The 13,262-nt window shown below is 44.8% G+C and overlaps 2 protein-coding genes across 2 annotated transcripts in view; one reads left to right on the forward strand and one right to left on the reverse strand.

Moving 5' to 3' along the window:
• The first annotated feature begins 19 nt into the window (after nt 1-19).
• Nucleotides 20-4,199, forward strand: LOC138589808 (rhodopsin-like). The gene is made up of 5 exons (XM_069660264.1): nt 20-380; nt 524-692; nt 866-1,031; nt 2,357-2,596; nt 4,071-4,199. The coding sequence occupies exons 1-5, from the start codon at nt 20-22 to the stop codon at nt 4,197-4,199; spliced, it is 1,065 nt and encodes a 354-aa protein (XP_069516365.1).
• A 982-nt stretch (nt 4,200-5,181) lies between these two features.
• Nucleotides 5,182-13,262, reverse strand: part of plxnd1 (plexin D1) — a 66,665-nt gene continuing 58,584 nt past the window's right edge. The window contains exons 30-36 of the mRNA XM_069659928.1: nt 12,437-12,471; nt 11,696-11,800; nt 11,355-11,518; nt 11,113-11,260; nt 7,353-7,493; nt 7,154-7,228; nt 5,182-6,201 (exon numbers count right to left, since the gene is read on the reverse strand). Of these exons, the coding sequence (XP_069516029.1) occupies nt 6,085-6,201; nt 7,154-7,228; nt 7,353-7,493; nt 11,113-11,260; nt 11,355-11,518; nt 11,696-11,800; nt 12,437-12,471 (785 nt within the window). The 3' untranslated portion in view covers nt 5,182-6,084. The remainder of the gene's footprint in view (nt 6,202-7,153; nt 7,229-7,352; nt 7,494-11,112; nt 11,261-11,354; nt 11,519-11,695; nt 11,801-12,436; nt 12,472-13,262) is intronic.

The following is a 13,262-nucleotide window of genomic DNA, read 5'->3' on the forward strand; positions in this document are numbered from 1 at the left end:
ATCATCAGCAGCTGCAGCCATGAATGGCACAGAAGGACCCAACTTTTATGTCCCCATGTCTAACAAGACAGGCGTGGTTCGCAGCCCCTTTGAGCACCCTCAGTACTACCTGGCTGAGCCCTGGAAGTACTCTCTCGTGGCTGCATACATGCTGTTCCTCATCATCACAGCCTTCCCCATCAACTTCCTCACCCTGCATGTCACCTTCAAGCACAAAAAGCTGAGGACTCCTCTGAACTACGTGCTGCTCAACCTGGCCGTGGCTGACCTCTTCATGATCATCGGGGGCTTCACGGTCACGCTCTACACGGCCCTGCACGGATACTTCAGCTTAGGGGTCACCGGCTGCAACATTGAAGGGTTCTTCGCCACATTAGGAGGTAAATAATCGTACCTTTTGTGTTAAATGCTATCAATTTAATTAGGGTTACAATGAATGTTGTTCTTTGTGTCATCTTTGTAATAGAAAATATTTAAAATCATCTGTCTGCAAGTGTTACACCGACTTTGTTTTATGTCTCAGGAGAGATCGCTCTGTGGTCTCTGGTGGTTTTAGCTATTGAGCGATACATTGTGGTCTGCAAGCCAATGACCAACTTCCGCTTTGGGGAGAAAAACGCCATCTCTGGGCTGGCCTTCACATGGATCATGGCCCTGACCTGTGCGGCCCCCCCTCTTTTAGGCTGGTCACGGTACGTCTGTGTGTTTCAGCGTCTAGACTGTGTTTGCTAAGCTGCATGACAAAACAAATATTGTTGTGATCATTTGAAAGCACCTTAGAGATAAGACAAACATCTTGTATCAAACTCTGAGTGTGATGGTGTTGATGGGATTTCATAGATTATTATAACGTGTGTGGACGCAGGTACATCCCAGAGGGAATGCAGTGCTCCTGTGGGATTGACTACTACACTCCAAAGCCTGAGATCAACAACACCTCATTCGTCATCTATATGTTTGTCCTCCATTTCTGTGTCCCCCTCTTCATCATTTTCTTCTGCTACGGTCGCCTGCTCTGCACTGTGCGAGCGGTAAGAACATATCTGCCACACACAATATTAATAATAAGGATGCGTTACCTTATTTTTCCCTTTATTTTTGTGTACCTGCCTCCTCTCCTCAGGGAGGTGGAAAGGCATCACAGGGCAGAGTCTCTGGAGATGTGAGGGATTTACTGGCTCAAGGACACTTCAGGAGGGCAGGTCTTTGCCAACATGGCAGCTTATACTCGGGTCCTCCTGCTGGAGGGCAGTCTGCCTGCTCACTGTGATGCCCTCATTAATAATAATATACCAACATTGATAATGAATTAGCAGTCATTAATAGCTAAAGGATAACACTGAAAACCCAAATTTCAGAGGCTATAATTGGTATTTCTATATTAACTACGAATCAAATGTAGGACAGAGTATCAGGGCCACACTGAGGGGAAAAATCTTTATTTTAATCGTTTTTTTTCTTGAATCTGATTTAAAGGTATGATCTCGACCTTTTTCATTTAAATAAATGTCTTTTAAGTCACTATCTATCCGAATGAGGTAACACAATGGTGACTGAGCCAACTAATGAAAGCCTTTGCATTTGCAGTATATATATTATTATGCACTGGGTGTCTGTGGACTGGCGCCCCGTTAGTGACGCGTTTTCCATCACCCAGCAGTGGTTGGTCTGTCAGAGAGTGTGGGCGGAGCTAAGCGGCTGCACTTCCGGTTTCTGTAAGCATTGCGAGGAAACGGTAATCTACTATGGCTGAACAAACAAAGAAAAGATCGATGACTACAGATACAACTTCAAAAATAAGTGAAAATCCAAAGAAAAAGAAACAAATTTGACACTTAGGTTAGGTTAAAGAGTCTACAGAATAAAGTGAGGAAACTCAAGAGTTAGAACCATGTCAAAGGGAGCCAGTCGTAGATGTCTGGTTAAATTAGGAAGTGCGTTGACAATATTACCAATTATTGCCAGTGGGTGGTACTAAAGAGTAAAAATATGAAATATTTGAAATTGAATGAAGTCATTGTGTAATATTTACAAATAGTTTACAAATGGTTTAATGTTGTGAACATAAAGTGGTTATTCAATGAGAGTTAAGTCTTAGCCCTTTGAGGAAAACATTTTTTTATTTTATTTAACATGAACAAAGACAAGATTAATATCCCCTGTGGTAGCTTATACCCTAAGGAAATAATTAAATGTGAGCATGTAATTCAATAAAGTCAGACTATATGACCATAACACAACCGTAACAGATAACAGACAAACATTAAATAGAATGAGAAAACACGTCTAACATACTGTAGATTTAACTTTCTTCTCGTGTTTGGCCCTTGAATAACCTGCCTCTGTCTGTGCTCAGGCTGCAGCCCAGCAGCAGGAGTCTGAAACCACCCAGCGAGCGGAGAGAGAGGTGACACGTATGGTTATCGTCATGGTGATCTCCTTCCTGGTGTGCTGGCTGCCCTACGCCAGCGTGGCGTGGTACATCTTCATCAATCAGGGGACTGAGTTCGGACCAGTGTTCATGACGGCTCCGGCCTTCTTCGCCAAGAGTGCCGCTCTGTACAACCCCATCATCTACATTCTGCTAAACAGACAGGTAGGTGAAGATATGATGTGACAAAGAGAGCTGTAGTTATGAGGAACTGAAAACATATATACATTTTTTTATCGTACTTCACTTGAGTATTTGTTAATTTTCTACATTTAAGAAGCAAAAAATTTTCTCTAACATTTGACATTAAAAATGTATAATAAGCTTATTAACTATCTTTAAGGCTTTAAATATTAAATAAGCGGCTCCCCTCCCAACTGCAGTGTCGGGGCCCAGTGTCACATTTTAGATGATATTTTAGTTGTTATCAATTCCTGCTGAGCAAGTCCCTCTAAGCTTCTCACATACTGTTTTTTCTTTTCTTGGAAAAAAACAATTTAAAAAAAAGGCAAAAATTTGAAAGGCATTTGAAATCAGTCAAAAAAAATGAAAACACATTTTTGTGCAAGAATTTTTTCTTCTTTTATATTACAATAATAATAATCTAAGTAACCCTCCCTTGTGACCCCTATGAGACTACCCCGTGGCCTAAACTATCTCATTTAAATTAAAGGCCAGCTGCAGTCATGTTTATACAGTCATGTTTAAACATATAAAACTACTCTGCTTGAAAAAATAAATTTGTTTTTTCTGCAAAATACGTTTAATTACCTTGTAAAAATCCCCCCAAGGCATCTCCTCCTTCCCCCTCATTAAAAATTCCTGGATCTGCTATCTCACTATGCAAATTTCGAACCGGTTCTGGAATGTTCAGCTTCTCCTTTCGTAAAAAATTACAGCCGAAAACAAAACACGTCTCTGTCATCGTTTAGTGGCAACTTGTTGAAACTTAGCTAGCTTGAAATGTAGTAATTAGAAGTAGTAACGTTAACATTAGTAGTCAGTCGTCACATCGCTGAAGTGGTTGCCATTGGTACGTTATGATATGCACGGCATCACCCCTTCCATTAACGGGATTGGCTCCTAGGTTTGTGACATCACAAACCTGCCAATCTGAAATGTGTTGTTCAGCCTGTCCTTGGTACACTGCAGTTTAAAAGCAGACAGGCCCAGCCACGGAGATGACTGCTTATGTTGTCCCTGATATGTCTTGTAGCACATGAAGAACACCACATGGAGATGTTTACAAGGTTAAACTTGATTTACACTGGAGGGGGCTTTAAAGTAGTTAAACACACATTACTTTTGACAGTTTAAGAACATTTTTTTGTAGTTTTTGATTTATCCTACATCTTATTTCTATTCCTACTTGTATTTAATGTACTTGTGATTATATATATTTTTGTTACGGTTTTCTGTATCTGTGCTTTTTCTGTTCTTCCTGTCCACCGTTATCCTACACTTTATGAAAAATAGCAGAAAGTGGGATTTTGAATGCAGGACATTTACTTTAATTGGAGTATATACACATATACAGACATTTGTACTTCATCATAGGTAAAGGATCTAAATACTTCTTCCACCGCTGAGTGAAGGTGTGTCAGTACTGTTTTTCTGACCTTTTCTTTTTGGCCTCCAGTTCAGAAACTGCATGATCACCACAGTGTGCTGCGGAAAAAACCCATTCGGAGAAGACGAGGCTGCTGTCACTGCCGTCTCCAAAACTCAGACTTCATCCGTCTCCTCCAGCCAGGTGGCCCCTGCTTGACCTGTACCCCCTCCTCTCCCCACCCTCACTGTCCCATCTGTCCCCGCACACCTTGGGAGCCACCACCGCCAAGCAGCACTACTGTTCTTTGGGCCAATCCTCTTGACTTACCTCTCCATGTGTCTTCGCTGCTGTGGCACAACCAGACTGATAAAGTGAAGAGCCAGCGTGTGTCTTTTCAATCCATTTGATCGTGGAAAGTGTTCAGCTGGCTTCACAGAGTTTAACCCGGCTCCAGGGGGGGGTGTGCATATGATGATCCAACTGAACACATTCCAACTACCCCAAAAATATATCTAATCTAATTAAAAACCACGCTGCGTGAATTCAGCCACATCAACTCTTGTTCAAGTAAATGTTGCAGCTACTTAGCCCTAAAATGTGCTTCAAATTTGAAGAATCCTTAGGTGAAATTAGTCATGAATTTGTTTAGAAATCTCATACGGTATCAGACGGGGCTCCTCGGGTCTCTCTGTCGCTCCTCTCGTCTTTGTGGTGACAAAGCCGAGGTTGTTAGTTTGCTTTTGGCCTCAGCTGAGACGTGAGTGTAAACAGATGGACCTGAAAAAAGCCTCTGCAGGGTGAAGGCGCCCCCTGCACGAGAGTGAATGTGTGTGTGTGTGCGTGTGTGTGGAGGATGTTTATGTGTTTGAATGGATGTAAGAATGTTAGTTTGTATACAAAAGGGAAATGGGGAAGTTATTTTGTGCGTTGTGTAAAGGCTAGCATGTTGTGGAAGTTGTTCTGTGTCCTGCAATAAAAACAAAGCTAAATGTCTGCGAGACTTTTCCGTCTCTTGTGTTTTTCATGAGAGCTTTTACAAGCTTTCTGAGAAGTTCCAGATGCTTGTTTGCGGGCTCGCGGGTGGCAGGCCAGATCTTAATGGTTTTCAAATGCTGTTAAAATTTAGCTATGCTGTAATGCGTTTAGAAATGAAGCAATCTGAGAGTTAGTACAATAAACAGGGTCATGATTGGACACATTTAAAATCCTAAATACTGTAATTTATTTCACAAACTCTGACAAGTCATTTGGCATCACAAATACACTCTCTCCTCAGGTTATATTGAGCTCACATTTTTTTCTCATAAATGTTAATTTCCCTCTTTTTAAATTGGTCAGAATCCGACATGAAATTCATTCGTTTACAAGCACACACACGGATCAACACTTCTATACTGATGCGGCTCTTCCCAGTGAACCACATAACATCTGATTTCATAAATTTCAAATCATTTATATTCTCCCCTCCACTCCCCCTCAACCCATCATCAGCCTGCAAAGCACTGTGGGTCCTATTGTTCAAAGCACCGATGGGAGCGAGTCGCCCATCTTCACCCGTCACACCTGAGAGCGTCGCAGGCTTTAGGAGATGGGAGGAGTTTATCGCTGTCCCTCCTACTCATCCTGATGAACAGGCCACTTTAAAAGAATTATAACACATCTATAAATATTGCTATGGACATTATAATACAGTACAGTGCATCATTGGCTCGTTCCCTTTGCATAAAGGGTTCAGTGCGTTAAGATTGCCACCAGGGCTTACTGTAGGTTCCAGTAACTTTAAAGACATCCAGAAAAGTTTAATCTCCAAGCTTCTACAGCTTCCCTCTAAAGCATAGCCGAGCCAGAGTGTCCGAGTCACGGGGAAATATTTGGGAAGATTGCTCGGCATTCCCAGATCAGAGGAGAAACACCTTGCAAATTTATGTCGATTTAAAGGCAGGCTTAAGTCCGTTGCTCTGCCCCTTTTTCTTCTAGTCTGTTGGCACATAAAGGACGCTCATGAAGGCTTACTCTTCAGTGGACGACATTCCCAAGTAATAAGGAGAAAGGCAGCTGTCAGCAGGAGAAAGAGACGGCGAGTAGAAAGACACTGGCAGGCTCAGGCTTCACTGCAGCACTCATAGATGTTGTCCTCCACCAGGGCGATGACCTGCTCGAACTTGTGGTGCAGCTGAGTGCGACGTGCCGTGGGGTTGGACTCCAGAGCGCTCACCACCTGACCGGGGGAAGGGAGAGGAAATAAAAACACAACAGAGGTGACTTTCAGCGGCTGTCGAGCGTTCATGCATCTATCAGCCACCTGCCTGGACATAGAAAGTTGAACGAGAGAAAGAGAGAGCAGCAGAGGAACAAGTGAAGTGCTTCTCCAGCCTTCACGCATGCCTCCACACCACAAAAGCCGCTGCTCTTCACATATTTACAAAACCCACATCTGCTCTGTTATTCAAGCCCAATAGTTGTCACCGCGTCAGTGGGATTTATAGGCTCTTAGCGGCAGTGTGCTACCAGGCAGAGCAAAACTGAGCTGGGGCGAGAGAATAGGCAATCAGAGGGCCATTCACGGAGCGCTGTGAATCAGAGTCTAAGCCCCTGGCCCACGTCAGTACAGTAGCATGACAGAGGAAAGCAGCTAAACGGCATTATCATGAGGGTGCTCCAATAAGGCACAGTCAACGCTGACTAAAGCCTCTCCTGAGAACAGTCACAGCAGTGAGGAGACATGGGGGAGGACAGCCGGGGCAGGGGGAGGGCTAGTTCAAAGAGAAACAGGAGATATGAAGCAGCAACTTAACGGCGTCATTAAGCAGATAGGGGTGCTGGGTAAACAGCACGTTGCTGGCTTCAAGTGAAAGGTATATGTGGGCTGAAGGGGAGTGTGGACACAGTGAATGGTGGCTGTTGCTAAAAAGATAGTTCTTATCTGATGATTCCCGCTCGCTATTCAGTTATTTGCTGATACTCAGCGGGGTCATTGAGAGACAAGTAGTAAGATTGTTTATGCTGCATCCCTCAGCGTGATCTGCCACGCTGATACGTCACGCTCTGATACACGTCTGTACAAATAGAAACGGCAAAAGGGGTCAACTATAGAGGCCGGTTTAAACACGAGTAACATCTGATCTGAGCTCACAAAGACAGAGAAGCAACGTAAGAATCTCTCCTCTTACCTGGTGTCTGTATCTCTTGGCATATTTGTAGATTTCTGTCAAGGCCAGGTTGGTGTTGAAATCATTTCTGTATTTCTACAGGGAGGACAGGTATATTAGATTCAATTCAGGAATAAAGCTTCCATGTAATCGCAGGCTTTTGCGCTGTAAGATGACTAACACACACACACACACACACACACACAGAGACTTCACTCACTCGTGATTCCTCAGCCAGGTGAGCGTTCATCTCCTGCTCGCTCAGAGGGGCCATCTCCTGGATCTGCTGGTAGTAACACTGCACTCTCTTCTTATACTCGGGGATCTCCTTGGCATACAGCAGCTTGTTGGTAGGTGAGTCCTGAAAAAAAAAGAAGACATTTCAGTCAGAAAAACTCAGACTTGAGCGTGTTAGTTTGTCAGTGTGGCTGTGCTCATTCATCCTGGGAACCAGATGAGCCTGTGAGCTCATGCTTTATTTGCTCTGGCAGATGCATCTGGACCCCTCCCTCGCTGACATATTTCTATCTGACCTGATTCAGGTCAGGCCAATCACAACCAACAATTTATATAGTAGTGGGTCGGTTTAAGCCCAGGTGAGGCATTTTAATAAAGGACAAAGATGGCGGCGTCTGACGTGAATCATTCTGCTTTTGTTTCAAAATAAAACAAACTGGAATGTAGTTAATGTTCAGATGCTAGCATCCAAACTACATAATGTCAAAGGTCAGTGTATTATGTTGAACTAGAAGCCATAGAGTTGGATGTTGAAGCTAGCCATCTAGCATAGCAGCGTACAGCTACAGGGCTGGTTGAAGTGCGATGAGGTGTTTACATAAACAGCAAAGATGGCTGCCGCTGACTAAATGTAGCTCATGTTACGTTGAAATGGTAGGATAGCTTCCCAATCACGTCATGCTAAACATCAGCGTACTATGTTGAACTGGAAACTGCATATAAATTGGATGTTGAAACTAGCTACCTAGCTTAGCAGCCTACTGCCACGTAACAGTTTCTGATTGGTTGAAGCGTTTAGAGGCCTTACATTGACCTCACATGCACCTCTGTGGCTACATTACTAGGTTGGCTCTGGACGTCAGCTTTTACAAAAGAGGTTTGGACATTATTGTGCACTTTGTAATCATGCGATAAAGTCCACGCTCTATAGACTGGACGTTATTTGTCCAATCTGAACCAGCCTTAAGTGAGACAATGGGGGGAGGGAGCAGTTTCCTTTCCACACAACAGGACGCTCACAAACTCCAGAGCGAGAGGAGGAACATTCCAGTCTCCACAATACTCCCTCATACCTCTGCCACTCTCTCCACAGTCGCTTCAGGCTCTCGCACTGCTGTTTATTCATGCAGAAAGAAAAGAAGAGGGGCTAAGAGGTTGTGGGCATACTCTGGTTTTAGTGGTGACTACTGTTGCGAGCGAGCGGTGTGTCTGTGTGTGAGTGTGGGAGAGAGAAAGGGACAGGGGAGAAAGTAGGACAGGGAAAAAGACGGGGGAAAAGAGACGGCCAGCCTCGGCTTTCAGCATCAGTGAATGTGCTTACAGAGCACCTGAATATTTTTATGTGTCATGACTTATTTGTGTCACCTTATATGTGTTTGTTTGCGTGTGTGCGTGTTTGTGTGTGCTGAACAGGCTGGGGGAGGGGACGGGCTGCGGCCATGGTCGCAGAGATGGAACCCTCTGGCTTCCTGTCCACAAGGTCACTTCCTGCTGCTTGCCCATCTGCCTGGTAACCCCCCTGTGACCCCATGGTCTTCTATGTCTGCATCTCGCCAGATAAGAGGGGTTTTCGTGGAAACAGCAAGAGTTGCTTACTTTCCTAACCCTCTGTCTCATCCCTGCTTTGCTCCTGCTAATCCAGACCCAGTACCCTTCACTGCCCTGTCCCGAGGCAGGCACACACACTCATACGCATGCTAAAAAATACTGCCACTGTAAACACGCAAGCAAAATGTAGAGGTGTGTCATGGCAGTCTCCTTGACCTGCAGGAGAAAACGTGGGCCATATCCTTGAAGCGGGTGACTCCACAAACCGTGCACAGCCAGATGCGACATGTTAATGAGGAGGCTGCAGACACACACGGTGCAAAAATATCCCATCGCCGGAGGTTTTCTGTATTTATTTGCATCCATACAGTAGGTAGGTAACTGCCTGCATATACAGGGGAATAAAACTGCCCTGACCGCACTGTCTCCTTGGCACTGAAGTGAAGTATATAAATCAGAGTGTTTCTCAGTGAAAGAGGAGCATTATTTGATGAGTCCTCGGCTCCCTCCGGGGAGGAAGCCGGTCAGAGTGAGACAGGAAGCAGAGCGTGCTCAGGGTCACGGTGTCTGAGGGATGAGACGGATTTGCGAGCAGTGAGGACATTGACATGCAGCCACACACACACACACACACACACAAAAGAGAGACAGACAGTCAGACGGACATAAGAACGCCTGAACACAGACACACAGGCACACTCTCTCTCTTACAGCACCAAAGGAGATCCCTGGTGCTCATGACCTTGGATCAGCAGACTGGGCTGAAATAACATGAGGAGAGGTAGACGGAGCTGACAGGCTGAAGGCTCAGGGATGAGGGTTCACAGGGGGACTCGGGAGGTGTGACCGTTTGATTGTGTTTGTGTGATAGATACATACAAAGACAGATGGCCAGATAGATAGCTAGATAGATAGATATATAGACAGATACCAAGAAAAGCTTTCTCTAATGAGGTATTTAATCAGTAATCCCTCTCAGAGGGGTGCTGAGGGGAGGATGTGAGGCAAAGATACTGCAATTTTTACTCCTTCTTGTACTGAAATCTTATCACACAGACGTGATACACAGATTTTGTTGGTTTCAGTGTGATTAAGTCTTCCTAATCTCTATTTACAGACTCTACATAAAGATGTAGAATCTGTAGGCAGGGACGTGGATTTCCGGGACAGCAAGCAAAGTCTTCTGGTTTCTGTTTGTAGTAATATTGACCAATCACGCATCAGCAGGCTGCAGTGTATGCAGGAAAAAGCAGGCAGAACGTAACGCGCCTTAATGACATCCCGGCTCCCATCAATGTCCTCTGATGACGATTCAGCTTCTTATTAATCTCTATAAACAGACACCTGCATGCTAACAGCTAACAATCTGTTCTAGATCAAAAATTCAACTTGAGGCAAATTCGCCTGACGCTGTGAGACAAAAGCCGTTCAGCATTCAGATTTCCCAACTTCCTTAAATGCATCGGAGTGATCAATCCGAACCGCATTCAACAAACGAGCAAGTAGTTTTCTTCTCCTCCTGAGGACAGATCTGACAAACCTTCAGTTTTACTTTTTACTAATCTGCATCATGACGTTGTAATTTTCGGCGAAGGTAAGAGCGGTTAATTAAGTCAATCACAAGAAAAATGCTTTCTTTTCTGGTTCATGGTAGCAGAAGTAAGCCGGGCGCTCCTTCAGGGGGGGATTTAATGAACCAAGAAATGGCGCCATTTATTTCGCTGACACGCTTCACCTCGCTTCACTTCTGATCAGAACACAAGTTGCTGATTGGACTGTAAACAATGCAACGTGCGGAAAAGGAAGTCTTGACTGGAAGTCGTATATTGCTAATCGCTGGCTACACCGGACACGCCCGACATCTTCACCGTCCCCAGAGGCTATATCGTCTTTCTTATTCAATGGTGATATCAGTGGTGATATAGTTATCAACAATGTCCATTGAATAAGAAAAGCATTGAATAATCCAGCTGTCTGTACATCAGTGTAATAGAAACTGCTAATAGTTTATGTAGGAAACTTTTAGTATAGCCATTTCGCCAACTTTATAAGCAATTTAAGCTAAAACCCGGCTAACTTTGGACTATCGCTCATGGTTGTTGGTGGACGCAGGGGTCTCTATTCTGTGTCAGGGACCCCGCCGTCTCAGACTTCTGAAAAACTACTGAGATTGACAGATAAAAAGATCATCTCACCTTGCCAAGCTGCAGGTCAGAAATGGAGCAGGCGTCTATGAAGGCCTGGGCGATGACAGACAGACAGGCGTCCATGTGATCCGTCTTATCAATGTCAAACACAAACTGAGGATTCTTCAGGATGTTCACCCAGAAACGCAGAGGTAAACTGCACAGGGAGAGGAAGATAAGCCTTTAAAGCCTCACACTTACACAGTGAGGTGAAAAAAGGGGGGCTTTAATCACTGAGTTTAGTTGCCTACCTGTTGGTTTTCCAGATGTGCAGGGTGTCTGGGTCTGTGATTCCCCGTTTCTCAGCCTGCTCCTCCAAGAAGTCAAAGAAATATTTGACAGCCAGAGGGGGGCGGTCTGGAGGGATGCTGAGGATGGCTTGAAAGAGGTCATCCAAGAACTTCTGAAGAGTTCCCTGTGGAGGGGGAAAGAAAAAAGGCGGTTCATACATACGCAGAGACATGGTTTCATGGGATGTGGGATTTACTCTGCGGCCTCTGAGGCTAATACGGTCCACAGAAACAAGAAGTAGAAAGACAACTGTAAATCTCTTTGTAGTTTTAACAAAGAGCGTGTTGTGTCTCGTGGTCACCTTTGTGGAGAGAAGGCGCGTCAGGTAGATCTCAGGCAGGACCTTCTTGCGGTGGCTCTGCCTGTGTGACCTCTTGTTCTCCATTAGCTCATCGTGAGGTAGGACCTGGAGAAGAAGAGTTAAAGAGTCAACATACTGCACACAAGTTGAAATAATAAACCCCCTCATGAGCACCTAAATGAATGCTCTACTGTCTGTGCTGTCTCAGTTTTCAGGGATTTTTCTGGTCCTTGCATTAGACACATGATCCACAAACCACATCAGGGTATTTTGAAGCACTGAATCATACGCAGAAATGAGGAAGCGATGGGAATTGGGAAATTTTCATGCTTTTCTGCGGTTGCTGTGTACAGGATCGTGTATCTGACTTGCTCATACAGGTCTAAATAGGGGTAGGGAGAAGAAAGGAGCAGTCAAAATCCACCTACGTGTGTCAAAAAGGGGCTACAAAACTGTCCTGCAAAACTAACTATTCACCCGGCAAATTGCGTTCCGAAGAACTCATTATTCTAAAGTCAAAGGTCCCATATCTTGGCTGACGTTTATAAAAGAGCTTAAGCGGCATTAGCGCTGTCATGTCCTCTCAGCAGCTTTCCTTTTCACCTCCATTCACCCCCTTTCTCTCTGTCGTCAGACCCGCTCCGAGCTGACTGAAGGCGGCACACACAGGGAAAGCTCTGGAAATAAACTCACTTAGCGCACTTGCAGAAACATTCTGATTACCTATGAGGAGATACTTACCAAGTGTACATACTTCTCCGTGTCCAGATCTTTAACTATGGAGACAAAAAAAGAAACGCACAGCGTGAAACAATGCGCAATCAGCAAGGTGGAGACCTGAGAGAATGAGAGGAGACAGGAGGAAGGAGCACGGAGGAGTGTGACAGATAGGAGGGAGGAAAAAAAACGGGGAGATTGACAGCAGAGCAAAGGAGATAGAGTACATGCGAGAGGAGAAAGTGATTAAGGTGGACGGTGGGCAGGTAGGGGAGGGGAGCTGTCTGAGAGAATGAAAGAGAAAGATTACGAGTGAAAGGAAAAAGAAAAGAGAGAGATTAGCGGAGACAGACACACGGAGTCTGTGATTGGTTCTGGAGCCGGTGTAATGAGATGGTAATGCTCGGCCAGCGCTGGAAAAGAGCATTAAAACCTTGCTGGTTTATATATAGATCCAAACACAAACACACACTCATACACATGCATGACACGTATGAGTACATGTAGACGCAGGTCCAAACACAAACTCAAAGCAGAGACAAACAATATAGTAGATTATTGTACACAGACACACACAGCAGCTAAACAAAGGCAGGCATTTGGCAGCCACACACACACACAACAATATAGTGAGTGTGTTCTCATTACAGCCGGCTCTGCCAGAGATGCTCCTGCCCAGCGGGCCTCAGTCCAGACCCTCACCACTGATCACAGGCAGGCAGGACAGTGTTTTATATTAGCCAGGGAGCACTACAGGCTCATAACACCGCCTTAGTGCTTTGAAGCCGGAGCCAGGTTTGGTCCACATAAGCCTATTTTTGGCCCAGTATGAATGAGAGGAGAGGCTTTG

The sequence above is a fragment of the Semicossyphus pulcher genome, unplaced genomic scaffold (assembly GCF_022749685.1).
Source record: "Semicossyphus pulcher isolate SPU_LCO1_2020_fin unplaced genomic scaffold, fSemPul1.0.p SCAF_13, whole genome shotgun sequence".
NCBI classification, from domain to species: domain Eukaryota; kingdom Metazoa; phylum Chordata; class Actinopteri; order Labriformes; family Labridae; genus Semicossyphus; species Semicossyphus pulcher.

Bases quoted from the DNA above. Each gene is read 5' to 3' on its own strand.
- LOC138589808 (XM_069660264.1), top strand. From the start codon at position 20: ATGAATGGCACAGAAGGACCCAACTTTTATGTCCCCATGTCTAACAAG. The intron at 381-523 runs GTAAATAATCGT...TTTATGTCTCAG, and splicing joins GTTCTTCGCCACATTAGGAG to GAGAGATCGCTCTGTGGTCT. The intron at 2,597-4,070 runs GTAGGTGAAGAT...TTTGGCCTCCAG, and splicing joins ACATTCTGCTAAACAGACAG to TTCAGAAACTGCATGATCAC.